Source organism: Schistocerca gregaria, unplaced genomic scaffold (genome assembly GCF_023897955.1).
Source record: "Schistocerca gregaria isolate iqSchGreg1 unplaced genomic scaffold, iqSchGreg1.2 ptg000621l, whole genome shotgun sequence".
In the NCBI taxonomy this organism is placed as follows: Eukaryota; Metazoa; Arthropoda; class Insecta; order Orthoptera; family Acrididae; genus Schistocerca; species Schistocerca gregaria.
In genome coordinates, this window is record NW_026062009.1 from 66,416 (window position 1) to 79,796 (window position 13,381).

General features: G+C 47.4%; 4 protein-coding genes across 5 annotated transcripts; 2 read left to right on the forward strand and 2 right to left on the reverse strand.

Annotated features, from left to right (window-relative positions):
- LOC126317104 (type-3 glutamine synthetase-like) lies at window positions 1-2,543 on the reverse strand. Its single transcript, XM_049993079.1, has 2 exons — window positions 2,186-2,543; window positions 1-2,077 (listed from the first exon to the last, which is right to left on the reverse strand). Exons 1-2 carry the CDS (start codon window positions 2,519-2,521, stop codon window positions 185-187), a joined length of 2,229 nt encoding a protein of 742 aa, XP_049849036.1. The 5' UTR covers window positions 2,522-2,543; the 3' UTR covers window positions 1-184.
- A 57-nt stretch (window positions 2,544-2,600) lies between these two features.
- Window positions 2,601-6,649, forward strand: LOC126317103 (uncharacterized). Its single transcript, XM_049993078.1, has 3 exons — window positions 2,601-2,729; window positions 2,932-3,621; window positions 3,708-6,649. The coding sequence occupies exons 2-3, from the start codon at window positions 2,968-2,970 to the stop codon at window positions 5,190-5,192; spliced, it is 2,139 nt and encodes a 712-aa protein (XP_049849035.1). The 5' UTR covers window positions 2,601-2,729; window positions 2,932-2,967; the 3' UTR covers window positions 5,193-6,649.
- A 161-nt stretch (window positions 6,650-6,810) lies between these two features.
- Window positions 6,811-8,995, forward strand: LOC126317126 (uncharacterized). The gene is made up of 2 exons (XM_049993101.1): window positions 6,811-7,038; window positions 7,117-8,995. Exons 1-2 carry the CDS (start codon window positions 6,884-6,886, stop codon window positions 8,993-8,995), a joined length of 2,034 nt encoding a protein of 677 aa, XP_049849058.1. The 5' UTR covers window positions 6,811-6,883.
- Window positions 8,996-9,380: 385 nt separating this feature from the next.
- Window positions 9,381-13,081, reverse strand: LOC126317105 (uncharacterized). Of its 2 annotated transcripts, none has more exons than XM_049993080.1 (4): window positions 13,028-13,081; window positions 12,125-12,697; window positions 11,116-12,057; window positions 9,381-10,873 (listed from the first exon to the last, which is right to left on the reverse strand). In XM_049993080.1, the coding sequence occupies exons 3-4, from the start codon at window positions 12,027-12,029 to the stop codon at window positions 9,427-9,429; spliced, it is 2,361 nt and encodes a 786-aa protein (XP_049849037.1). In that variant the 5' UTR covers window positions 12,030-12,057; window positions 12,125-12,697; window positions 13,028-13,081; the 3' UTR covers window positions 9,381-9,426. The 2 variants fall into 2 exon arrangements, with proteins under 2 accessions (XP_049849037.1, XP_049849038.1); XM_049993081.1 differs by having other exon boundaries at window positions 12,125-12,700; window positions 13,028-13,070.
- Between the last annotated feature and the right edge of the window lie 300 nt (window positions 13,082-13,381).

Consider the following 13,381-nt stretch of genomic DNA (forward strand, 5'->3'; position numbering starts at 1 on the left):
TACTGTAAGAAATTCGAGTTTTCCTTTATTTTTGTACTCAACGTTTCTAGTATCTAGCTACTAACATAGGACTGTGCCAAAGCCTTTATTTTGTTTTCGGGAAATAGCCTCCTATTTTGGCAAACGGGTCGAGACGTCGATTTGGTCGTTCTTAAAAGCGCCATTGAGTCAGAGAAAAAATGGCTCAGCATCGAAATAGTATTTGTGAATATTTCGGATAGGGCCAAAGACGTTGGTCAACCAGTCCCTCGAGCTGGTCGACGATGCCGCGGACAGTTTGGATGGCCGGCCCGACCTTATCTCGACATTGTTCGGCGACGGACAGCAGGTACGCCGAGTCGGCGTGGGGCCGAAAGTCTGGAACCAAACCCTCGAGAGTGTTGGTGGACAAGATGAGTTGGTCAATCAGATGCTTAACTTTTTTTAGTAAGTCCAACACCGGTTCGTTGGAACTGGGACACAGGTCCAAAGATCCGGCTTTTGCGGTGGCGAGGACCGATTCGGCGATCTTTTTCTGGTATTCGAGGGCGGCTGGCACGATAGACACGTTTACCATGTTGATGGCGCAATTGGCCTCGATTCTGATCACGTTGATATAGTAGCTGAGGTATATGTTGTACCGAATCTTGACTTCATTCGGAGCGAGAATTTTAAGCGAGCTGAAGAGTTGTATGTTTTTCTCCGAGACGAATTGGCTGATGGCGACGACCGTTTCTTCGAAGTACGGAAGTCCCAGGTCTTCGGCCAGCTGTCTGGAAGATTTCGAATAGCCGTCAAGCTCAAAAGTGACACGTTTGTGCTGCTTCAAGAACTTTTGCATCAATTGAAGTACGGTGGATTCTAAGTGGCTGCTTGCCTTGAGCAGTTCTTCTAGTTCGTCCGAGAAGGCGCGAATGGAGTCAGCGAAGATAGTGTTCAAAATGGTGGCGATGTGAGCGATGCTTTGAGAGGAACCAGGAGAACGAAACTCGAATTTATTGCCAGTGAATGCGAAGGGAGATGTTCTGTTACGATCTGTGCGGTCTCGCTTGAAGGGCGCAACGGCGGATGGCGCAATATGAAGGATGGATAGAGGATCTATGTGTGAATCGGAGGTTTCTTTGCCTTTTTCCATACTAGCGTACTCCCGAAGAGAGAGCAGGTATTCGACGAGCTCAGATATCTCTGACCCAAGATAGACAGTCATGACGGAAGGCGGTGCCTCGCTCATGCCGAGTCTGTGGTCGTTCCCCGGAACAGCGATGGAGAGTCGGAGCAAGTCCGCGTGAAGATCGATGGAACGAAGGATGCAACAAAGAAATACCTGAAAGACCATATTTTGGCGGGGATTATCGGATGGTTCGAATAGGTTCAGGCCATAACTGGTAGAGAGAGACCAGTTATTATGTTTTCCACTTCCGTTGATACCAGAAAATGGCTTTTCATGAAGTAGAACGGAAAGACCGTGCTTCGAAGCGGTATTTCGTAAAATTTCCATGTGAAGCACGTTATGATCGGCAGCAAGGTTCGCGGACTCATATAAGGCTACCATTTCGTATTGTCCAGGAGCGACCTCTCTATGGCGAGTGCGAGCAGAGATGCCGAGCTTCCAGAGCTCCAATTCAACTTCTTGGATAAAAGCCAAGATGCGAGTGGGAATAGATGAAAAATATTGGTCTTCCAATTCTTGACCCCTAATGAGCTTCGCACCGAAGATAGTGCGCCCCGAAAAGACTATGTCCACCCTTTCTTTATAGTCCTTACTGTCTATGACAAAGAATTCCTGCTCGGCGCCAATGTTACTGTCGACGTATTCGACATAATTATCGCCCAAAAGTCGCAGCAAGCGAGTGGCCTCCATAGAAATTGTGTGGCACGAACGAAGCAAGGGGGTCTTCATGTCGAGTGCGACGCCGGTCCAGGAGCAGAAACAAGTAGGTATATACAGGACACACGCGCCATCGAAATATCGAACGAAAGGGGGGCTTGTCGGATCCCAAGTGGTGTATCCACGAGCCTGAGAGGTACTGCGAGCACCACCATTCGGAAACGAAGAGGCATCTGGCTCTCCACGAAGTAGTTGAGTACCAGTAAATCCCTTCGCAACAATTCGTCATTAGTGAAAAAAGTCAAATGTCGACGCTCTCGGAATGGCAAGGTAAAAAATTCCAGGTCCCTTCAAAAAACACTTTTCTTTTAGACATACTAAGATGGCCTTGAAATTTCCTCTAGGAGTAATGAAGGACTCGTGCTTTTCAGCGGTGTACATGTGTATAGGCTGAAACCAATGGGTGTAATGAGTGGCACCCTTGAAGATTGCCCAATCTTTGATTGCTACCGCAATGACATCGGCAATTTTTGGTTCGAGGGATACAAATGATTTAACAGCGGTCCTGTAAGAGTCATAGATTGTCTTGGGCACTCTATTCACCATTTCCTGATCTGTAAATACATTCGAAGCAAAAAGCTTGATGTCGAATGCCATTTTTGCACCGTCATCCGCAGTCTTCTGCTTCGCAGAATCAACTGGATCACACTTCATGTCTAGGGGTTAGAGTTAAGATAGCCGAAGAGAAAAAAAAGAATTCATCTAACAAAACAAAAAAGATTTATTTTTGTGTATCTGAGCATTTTATAAAAAAAAGAACTGGCTGGCAATAAAAGACGCCCCCATTTATCACATTATCCTGTGCGACATCAATAACTGTTACAGCACAGTTTGCTTAGAGCTACGTTCCTCGAAAGAAATTGTGCGTTCCTGCTCACTTGAAGCGCCCGTCGCTGCGCGCATACATTTTTGACTGTCTTGATTCGACCGCCTTTTGTTCTGCGTTTCTTTCGCCCCTTTTTTTGTCAGACAGCGATTTTTGAAAATTTTTGGATTTAGCGTTCTCTTGCGACCTAGAAAGAGAATACTTTTTTTGGGCTAATATTTACTGGTTTTGTCACCAGAATTAGCATTGCTTATCGCACACATCTTGGGGTTTAATGCCTGATCAACAAAATACTAAGATTGACGAGGGGCCAGCTGATGAAGTGGAGGCGGCCACTACCCAAGAACACTCTGGCAACCCAGATACTCTTCAGTCTGTATTATACGAAGATTTCAGCTCAACCGCATCACAACTGCGAAATTCATCGCCTAAAAATAGGCCCCTATCACCTGCATCACCTATAAGTCATGGTTTGTCTAAATTGAAGTTGTCATCCTCGTCCGAAGAAATAGCCGAATCACAGAATTCTCCAGTCAACGAAGCCCCAGAATCGTCTCCTTTGATAGGCGAGAACAGGAAGATGTCGCATTCAGAGCCAAAGCTTAGCTCTGTGAATATCAAGGTAAGACCGGATGAGAAACCTCACATTATTAAAATGTCATCTAGGCCAAAAATAGACCTAAAAGTAGACAATGCAATCGAAGGCTCGATGAGAAAGCGTAAAACTATTGACCCCCGAGAAAGTCTCGAATACAATTTTGAGGGCAAAACTCATGAATGTAGTGTGAATGATTCTTTGCTGATACAGAACATTCAAAACGCTTGCCGAGTAATATGGAACCGACCTATACCTAGTTTACTTGTTCATACAGACCTTCCCAGGTTGAGCAACGGTATTGAAATTATCGACGAACTGTCATCGACATGGGTATGTTATATTCGTTTCACAAATTTGCTATTGAATGATTTTTTTTTCGCATATTTTTGTGGACCCTTACCAACCTATGTACCAAGATATTCAAAGGTGACGGGAACATGGATACTGCCTATAAGGTGAGAAGCATTATCTATGCTATTGCATACTATACAGATAGTCCTGCAGACGCCGAAAATTTGATCGAATTGCTCGACCAATGCAAGAATCAGGACAATGATATCATCATCCAACTAAGCAGTTTTATCTCTAAAGTTGTCCAAATGGAAAAGCAGCCTAACTGCATCTTGGTATTAAAATGTATTAACCAGGCTATCATGTTTCCCGCAGTTTTCAATATGAAGAAGCAATTTGGAGACTTGTTCGAATACCGAGATGTGAAAGGTTCTTGGAAGGTTCGAATCAGCATATATGCCGATTTTATAGAAGTTCGTCATCGAAAATCGGAAAAGAGCTACGGAACTGGCGCAGAAGAAAATTTTTCGTTCGTCTGGTTGGTCGTGTTCAAGATATGTTTAAGTCAACCGAAGCTTGACGTGTCCGTTTCGATACTTGATTATATTTTGGATAAGGAAATGAAAAGCGAGACGCAAAAACAAATTTTGATGCAAATGCAACCCTTTTTGAGCGAATCTGCGCAGTATATGAGCATTTGGAAAAAACCTCTGCGTAAACTCCCAGTCCACAGAGACTTTTCTCTCCTCTGCAACAGGTTATCTGTATTCAACTACGATGGAGAGCCCATATACGTAACCTCACCTAAAGAATGCAGAAACAACTCAGTCGAAGAATGCCTCCTGAAACTAGCCGCCACGTTCAATCCTGAACTCATTCCGCATATACAAGAATCCATTAAGAATCACTTCAAAGAATCCGGCGACTACGCGCAGATGTTATCTGGCGTTCTTCACGTTGACAAGCCTATACCTGAAGACTCGGGGCTTGCCTCTGTCATGAAATTCTTGAATGCTACCATGATATCTCCGGCCATTTACAAACTTCATAGTATTCTCTACGATAAGCTTAGATATAAGGACGTCCGCGGTACCTGGTATGTTCACATCACCGTGGGTCCACCACTATCTATCGAGATAGACAACAGTAGCCAGATTGGCCGCTACCATTATGTCAGAATTTTAAACAGAAGGTGTGAGAAGGCGTACTCTTCTGATCCAAAAGACCAATTCGAGTTCGAGTGGGTACTGGAGTTTATCCTAGATAAAGAGATGAAGATCAAGGAAACTAATATGGGCATCGTCGACTTCAAATACGGCCCTCAAACCTCAGAAGAGACAAAAGAGTCCGTTCTAAAATGCTTGAGCCCACACTTTATACCGTCATCACTTCAAACATCTAGGTCCAGCATGCTTTCCCAAGACCTTCTGGAATCGACCATCAATGAAATTCAAAAACTAGAAAAACAGATTAAGCAGCCGATTACTTGCTACCATCCTAACATGCCTCACTCCATACCCATATCACTGCTATTGGATTTCATCAAAAACACTATTCCTGAAGGTAAAATCATCCACCTGTTCAAGCCGAACTATTCATCAAAGGGCTGAATTCTTAATACAGTCGAACAAAAACGTTTGAATTCATTAAAATGCAAGATTGCATAGCGTCCAAAAATATCCAGAGCCTATATTTTTACCAGAAATTACATCTCCTTACTCTCTCGAGGTAAAAAACCTAAGCGGCTAACGTTTCTCTGTTTGATGCAACAGAAAAAAATAACTAACTAGCACACAAGACAGTAAATCTCGAGCTTTCGTCACTCCACTATGTTTTTTAACAAATATATTCGACTTGCTATGTCAAAAGTGCATACAACCTACGAATTGTGGGCACAGAAAGTCTCGTCTATTCGTCTAAACTATCAAATGAGAGTGAGTAATATGACCATTGACACATCTTTTCGTATCAGTTATCAGATGCTGTGTGCAGGTATATCTAGAAGGGCAAGTGACTATCGCGCTTACTATCATTTGCAACAAATGAATTTAGTCAATGATGACAGAGAAGGATATGCGCAACAGAAGCCCTCTTCGACATGAAGAGATTGCCGTTCTATAGTTGACCATTCAGCTAGTAAGAGTCCTTTATATAACTAAGCGTTGCTTTTTCTGTTGGACGAAGCGGCGAAAAGAGAGGGAGTGTAGCGTGCTAGAAGACTCCGAGCTTAGATATACGATTATCTCTTAAAGAATCTAAGATATTTGGACAATTTTCATAACTTTAGAGCAAAGCCGACAGAGTGAATGCAATCAAAAAGACAGGAGAAAAACAAAAGTGCATATCGTGAAGTAACCCAGAAAATGCCAGCAACCTACTTGCAGTTTTCAGAGAGATTCGGGAAGGTAATACAAAAAGTTTGACACAAATAATATGAGAGACATACGCTGTACAATGTTACAAAGGAGCAGTGCGGTTTAGCAATCTATCGGGCAGTGCATTTAAACAGTCAAAACTTGTCGGCAGCAAAAAGGTGCCATTAGCGCTTAGTAGCATCTCAAACAAACTTTGAGTTTAGACGAAAAGCAGGCAGGATGCAGACTTAGAATAGTTGTAAGACGGCCAAAGTAAAATTTTGCTCTGAGTACACGATACTTCTTAACGGGCAAAAAAATGACTTGATGTTACCAAAAACAGAAAAGCAGCTGTACCAATGTGCATCGAGTTTCGCTTTGCTCGACGGTACAAGAGTTCAAAATAAATGCATTCAGGCCGCGGTATAAGTGTGAGCAGAGAGGAACGTCGATAACTATTGCAAGGAAATTTTTTTCTCGACCGGACTGATGCGTGAAGAGGGTGCACTATCTACCGACGTGACGGCTTCAAGAGAAATCGGTGCAGTGTAGTTGTGGTGAAGGAGATGTTAGTTGTATCGATCCTCGCTTCAGCGGCATTGTGTATTCTCGTTGTATGGCTTAGAAGATTTTCTAGGGCGCACAGCTCATGGCGCGAGCCGTTCGATTAATGATGAAATGCGAGGTCTATGAGAGTAAATAAAAATCTGCAAGACGAATGGTATTTTCTCCCTTTTTTCTACGTTTTTGGTGTACGCAAAGAAGCAAAATATTATTTTTTATTTGTATGAAAAAACACAACGATACAAATAGCGTTGGCGCGAACAGAGCTGCTGTTTTTGTCGAAGGTTGAAATTCGGTGATTGAACGCTTCTGAATGGTGATACATCATTAGGTTATTTTGAGGCGGCATCCAAGCTGAACGTGAGGTTCCTGATTCGAAAATCATGGAAAAGTCAAAACCTCGTCTTCCCAAGAGCAGCGGCACATCTAGAAAGCCGAGGAAGACATCGAAGGCTGTTAAATCCAGTTACTTTTCGTCCGAAGAGGGTATTTCAAAAAGAGAAAAAGAACAGGGTTTTCAAAGTGGTTTTTTACAATGGTATATTCTTGTCATTTGCTTGAATTTTTCATGACAAAGAGAAGGTTCTGACCGATGGCTATGGCCTGTGTTTTTAAGTTTATTTGAAGGCGCGAAAGAGGAGATGGAGGCTGCTGAGCAGATTCTGGGTGTAACGAGACGCGATGGCCAGCGAGCAAGTGACGGGGCGACGATGAAGTCTGGCACGCCGACCGATTCTCTCGATTTGGATGTCGGAGGCGTAGGCGCAGTGAAGGGCAGGAGTAGGAGGTCTTCTTCTGCCAATGCGACGCGGTTAACTGGGTCTAGGTTCGTTGACAGCTTGATTAAGAAAAACGAAAATGAAAAAATTCTTACGGATCGCCTCGACGCTGTACTTCTGGATCTAGAGGACGAAGAGAACGAGCAGCAATGGGAAAGTTCTGGACTCGTCTCTAATTTTCTCCAATCAACAGGAAAGACTGACGATGGCGATGTTTTGCTCCAACTGGTGAATGAATTCAAGAGACTATCCAACGGCATTAATGTCAGCGACCGTTGTTACACTGATATCACAAAACAGTATGTGCCTTTCCTGTTCACAGAAAAGGAGAGCGGGGACCCGAAAATCTCTAGTTGTCCGTTGAAATACAAGGATTTGCGTCAGTGGCTGTTTTCTACGCCTGAAGTTGCTCTTTCTAACTTGATGGATTATTCTGTCTTGATTTATGTCTCCAAGTTCAAGTCCTGTCCGGCATTCGTTGTTGAATGGCTCCTCGGCCAGCTCTGCACTCAGTCGTGTCTCCTTTCGTTGGAGGCTGCCTTTCACACTCTCTCGAGACTACTCCCGACCGCAGTTCAGGGCTCCTCTGAGGGCGTGGCTGCGCACTTCAATTCCAAGGCCGAACCTGCTCGCCGCCCCAAGAGGAAATGCTTGACGAGGTGGCACTTCAAAATGAACCTAGACTATATCAGAGCCTGCTTCAGGTACTTTGGTGCGCGCCTGGACGGCTTGGAAAACGCCGCCGACGCGGCGAATCAAGAGGCGGCAGACGAGTCAACGACAACAAGAAAAAGGTTTTTCGAAGCAGACAGCTCCTTGGCAGCCACTTCCTTGTCCAAAAGTGTAAACAAAAGTGAATTAGACTCGGGCGACGAATCTTTGTCTCCCACAATAGCAAAAGAAAAGCAGTCGATGTTGAAAAAAGAAGACTTACTTCAATATCGTGTTCAGCTTTTTTTTGATCTAATATCTGCTTGTCTAAAGACAAATGCACTCGACCTCACCTTTGATGAGTACTTTGTGGTCATTCCAATTTTTTACAGAGTCTTGGTCGATCCAGTTTGCCAGGGGATACTCGCCTCCGTCCAATCTTCCATTTCTTGCATTCTCGCGAAATTCCTAGCGCAGAGTCCTCCTCACGGCTACGAGTCGATGCAACACAGCGAGATGAAGTTCGAAATGTGCCGGGCCATCCTCCGCTCGGTCCCAGATTCAAACCAAAATAAGCACGCGGTTTATTGGCAGTTTGTCTTGCTCACCCCATGCTTCAATAAGACCTATGGCCACTTTCGCGGGCTGCTGGCCTACACCGCTCTGCACGACTTAGTCAACCTCTACACGGGCTACTCTCCCCCCATCGCATTCACGGGCAGGGACGCGGACCCCTGCTACAACATCGACCACATAACCGCGGAATTGAGGAGACTAGAACCCGAAAAAATCGAGCGCTGGGGTACAATTTGCACAATCGTACTGCTATCGGAAATTGCCGTCTCGATATTTGACAGAGAGACCATCCGTTCCCAAAGAGACCCGCTCTCTCGCTGGATACAAACCATCTGCTCCATAGATCGGTGCGGGCGAGAAATCAAAAACGCATCGCTCGAACTGACTCGCGCGAAGGACCTCATCGTCGGGGCGACCGTCAAAATGAAAATTTTGTTGAACCAACTCAGCCTGGACTGCGAGGACCCGCCCGGGCCCACGGGGGACTAGGAACGGCCGCCGTCGACGAGGGGACGGACCTCCCGCGACCAGAAGCACTGGTTCTTTCGAGGGCGCCCGCGCGGAAAGGGCGGAGGACGGATCCGGCGCGCCCCTGCCCAGAGCAGCGGCGGGACGCATCCGCTGCCGCCGACAGACGCGTGTGAGGCCCCTAGGAGACAGGGAAGAGCAAGGGGGCACGCGCGCCACAAAATACGCGCGAACAGCTCACGAAGAAGGGGGCGTCGTCCTGACGGCAGTGCGCCAACCCGAGGCCGAGTGCTCTTCAGACGCGCGTACCGGCGCAATCCGCGAGCGTGCCGCCGAAGCTCGAACGGCAAACGGAGAACTTTGCTAAGGTCGGGATAGCACACAAAAACACAAAAAAGGTCTGGGATCAAGTAGTAGTAAACAGAATTGAAAAAACGCATTTAATTCAACTTCTAGGAATATCTCTCGTAGAGATCTTTCATAAAGAATTTTCTAGTGTGCCTGGCCTTCATATGAAACTCTGCGGACATGAGAGACGCTCTCTCAGAATTGATGGCCTTTGTCAAGAGAAAGTTCCTGAATTCCGGCGTTCTCTCGTATATCGACGGAAACAGGAGCTGTGGCATGTGCGGTTCTATGCCGGCCTTCGTGACGACAGCGAGCATGTACTTGGTAGGATTGGAGGGCCCAGTTCCCGTCCCAGGACACACCTTCACTATGTACTGAACCTGGACGAACTTGGAAGTGAGCTTCGTGACCAAATAGGGCTCGCAGCCTTCCTCAAGAAACACAAAGACCACAACGTCATTTCCAATGTGGCGCTTTCGCTCGACTCGCTGAAGGTCGTTGGGTTGTGATGGAAGCATCACGCAGACATGGAACATGATTTCGATGCCATTGATCTCGTGATAGATCGAGTGCTCCCCGGTGTTCCCGGTTTTCACGTCCAGGCCACCCCGAAACTTAGACCAGCCGCGGAGTTCGATCTTTTCACCCAAAAATTCTAAAAACTCATAGAAAGCCGGACTCGGGTCACAATTGGCGAAGATCTCATTCTCCGTCTGATCAGGCTTAACGTACAGAACACCGAACTTGTACTTGGCGCCCAACGCCACCTCTTTCTCTTCCATGGACAGGAGCTCCTCCTTTAGCCCTGGATCCCTCACGCGCACGAACTTGACCCTCTCCAACTCCGGGATGTCTTTGTAGGCGGACTGCAGCTTTCTGAGGCCGGATCCCTTGGCCTTGTCGGCCAGGGTGCCAATACCGCCGGCCTGTAGCAGGCTGGTCTCGATCTTGAGCCGATAGTAGCCGTCGGTGCCGCGAACCAGCGCTTTGATAAATTCTTGCCTCCTGTTGCGGTTGAGGGACTCTATCGACACAACCCAGTACGTATCGTTTTCTTCGTCGTGTCCGATGTAGTTCACGTGATTCACGTTGTAAATATACTTGCCGTAGTAGGGAGTGTACTCAGACTCGTAGTCGAGAGACAGCGTCTCCGGAAAGCTCGTGCCAGGAACGCCCAACTCGATGTGGTATCCCTCGTCCAGGACGCTCATGTCGACCAGGCTCTGCACCTCTTTAGAAGTCCGATCCAGACAAGGCATCTGCCAATGAGACTCCGCACGCCTCGGCATGTCCCAGTCGTCACCCTGGCCGTGATACGCATCTCCCTCGCCCAACTCAAGACTTGCCCGATTCTTAGACAGATTCTTGGCTATGCCCTTAGCAAAATTTCCAACCGCCGCTATACTTTTGTTTTTGGAGAGAATTGACCAATAGTTGTTGTTCGTCGGCTCCTCTATATTCAGCATGTAGTAGCTCGAATCTCGGGGCTTCCCCACGGTGAACTGACGACCCTTCTCGTCTATCCTGATGGTACCGGCTTCGGTTTGGGACCTGTGTAAACGTGCTCGGGGCGTCAGTATCGGTCCCTCAGACAGACAACCGCAAAATTTACACGACGCAACGCGTCACCGCCGCGACACAAGTTCACTCTGTCCCCAATCGCAACGCGCAGCGCACTCCGTCAGAGCACGAGCCAGGTGGGGACCGCGTCCGCCGACCTCTCAGTAAACTCGAGGCGCAACGAGACACGGCGCTCGTGAGACCGAGCCACACAACACACACAAAAAACGTACGCGTTACTAACCGCCTCCGCATGGCCCCTTCTCTCCTGCACCGGCGAGACCGGCGATTCTCGTGGGCTCGACCGCAATATCACTTGACTGGACGAGACTCTACTTATAGTCGAAGGCACAGCCGATGGCAGGTCCGCGCCGGGTCTGGCCCCGATGTCGGCGCCCCCGGCTCTGTGCTGTGCGCCGAGCATGTGCGTTGCATTGTAGCTTTGCGTTAACGGACGCAGAGATCCGCTGTCGACCAAAGAATACCTAGAAATATTGCCCAACGCTGAATTCTGCGGTTTCACTGGCACAGGTGGAGGAGGCAAGCGTTGAGACGTCGCTGACCCAGACGAATCGACATTGACTGCATGGCGACCCTGCGCGAGGGTATTTTGCCGAGACCTGCCCTTATCCAGGAGCAGGGACATCCTGTTTGACGACGAGTTAAAGAGAGGTCTTTTGCCCGAGAGATCTGCTTTCAAACACGTTTGAGCATTTGCATTTGGACTCGACATCAGACCCCTGCCTTCTTTTCTCTGACCACTCGAACTCTTCTTTTCCTCAGTATCTACAGCGCCCCTCTTCAGGGGTTGGTTCGATTGGTATTGGGCGAAACTTTTGGGCGCTTCATTGGCAGGTTTCGTCTGATTACCTCGAGAAGGTTCTCTCGCAGTTGAAGGAGGAGTCTCAACCCCAAACCTCGTGTCAGGACTTCGAGTACTCTCTTTGAATTTCACTTGTTCGCTGGATACTTCAGAGACGCGATCAGGTTGGAGTGTTTCTTCTAGCTTCTCAAGGGCCGCTCGCATCCGAAGCAACGAAAAGCGCCTTCTGTCGGCCTGCATTTGCTCATCTGAATTACCCGACTTGTCGCCATCCTTCTGCTCTCTAACATCCAAATTTTTATCAGGACCAGGATGAATTGACATGGAATACAACCAGAGTAAATTATTGCATCTAAATTCTGCTAGATTAATATGATGCGCACAAAAAAGATCCCTCAATGGTTTTTGCTGAGACGCACCCTCGGGAATTTGCAATTCAATTCAGTATACAGTGTACAGAGTAAGCTCCTGTCTCCTTTATTCTCCAAGCACAGTATAGTACGCAAGTTCGAGAGTACGAAGAATATATGTGAAAAAACTACGTTAAATTCTCGACAACGCCACATCCAACTAAGATCCTTTTTTTTTTCATGCCAGTTGTAACTACGTAGCCAAAATTAAATCCTCTCACCCCATACGCGGAACTTCGTGCCGGTCGTCAGTCCGCTGATGACGCCAGATAGATCCAGTCGGAAGCAACGTCGCCGTACGCTCGGTGTCACTAATACAAATTATCTATAAAAGGAATCGGCATAAACACAACCGTAACCCTTCCAAAACGTGTATCTCAAGCGCAAACTGTACCGCACTTACTAAACACACGCCGGCGGCGAGATTGTGCGACAACAGCGCTACCGCCGTGGCTAGCAAAAGACCCGGTGTATCAAATTGCACCCAAAAAATGGCGGCTCTTTTTCGGGCTCTCAACGGAGAGATTAGGCCCACGGCCTAAAGGTGTCCAACAGAGGTCTAACGGAGCGTTGTGGCCGCGTCTACTACAAAGGGCTAGTTAGATTTTTCAAATTGAGAAGCATGTCCTACATCGCCTGTGTGCACGATCCCACGGTTCGATAGGAGCGCCGCCGCTCTCTGTGGCGTTTTGAGACACATGCGCTTGTTCGAGACGCGGATTCCGTCTGAGAGACCTCTCGTCCGACCTCCGATTCCGCGGACCAACTGTTCCGAATATTCCGGGTGTCGCGTGGCTCAAACCCTACTCGAGAGGGCGGTCGACGCGCACCGCGGCCAGCCATGCGCACCTTCGAGTATGCGCGGTTCACCTGTGCCGGCGATAGTGCGTAAGATAAATGGAGTGCGCGTACCGAACGCAGCTTCAGAGCGCGTACGACTGGTCCAAACGTTGACACGTGCTTCCGAGGGATAGTTCTCAACCGAACAAAGTGTCTATCTGATCCATTTACGTTTTCGAGACATTGAACGCAAGAACAACAAGGGAATTCTTGTCAGGTTTTAGAGCATTTCAGCTCGGAGATGAAGTTAGGTGATGCTGCAATTTTCCGGCAGGTATGACTAGATGTACTTTGACCGTTCGTCGAGGTCGACTGTACTGTTACCGAATCCGCTCTAGAGGAGGTCGGCAAAACCTAAAGAATACGCAATTGCAGTCGCATACAAAGTGGTTTATGTACTTTGTGCGTCCGCGCCAGCAAAAATAA

What these genes read in the sequence shown, in the direction of transcription:
- LOC126317104 (XM_049993079.1), bottom strand. Translation starts at nt 2,521, where the DNA reads ATGAAGTGTGATCCAGTTGATTCTGCGAAGCAGAAGACTGCGGATGAC. An exon ending in GAAATTTCAAGGCCATCTTA is followed by an intron (nt 2,078 to 2,185) that starts GTATGTCTAAAA and finishes ATTGTTGCGAAG; the next exon opens with GGATTTACTGGTACTCAACT.
- LOC126317103 (XM_049993078.1), top strand. Translation starts at nt 2,968, where the DNA reads ATGCCTGATCAACAAAATACTAAGATTGACGAGGGGCCAGCTGATGAA. An exon ending in ACGAACTGTCATCGACATGG is followed by an intron (nt 3,622 to 3,707) that starts GTATGTTATATT and finishes CTATGTACCAAG; the next exon opens with ATATTCAAAGGTGACGGGAA.
- LOC126317126 (XM_049993101.1), top strand. Translation starts at nt 6,884, where the DNA reads ATGGAAAAGTCAAAACCTCGTCTTCCCAAGAGCAGCGGCACATCTAGA. An exon ending in CAAAGTGGTTTTTTACAATG is followed by an intron (nt 7,039 to 7,116) that starts GTATATTCTTGT and finishes TGTGTTTTTAAG; the next exon opens with TTTATTTGAAGGCGCGAAAG.
- LOC126317105 (XM_049993080.1), bottom strand. Translation starts at nt 12,029, where the DNA reads ATGTCAATTCATCCTGGTCCTGATAAAAATTTGGATGTTAGAGAGCAG. An exon ending in GCGGAGGCGGTTAGTAACGC is followed by an intron (nt 10,874 to 11,115) that starts GTACGTTTTTTG and finishes ACGTTTACACAG; the next exon opens with GTCCCAAACCGAAGCCGGTA.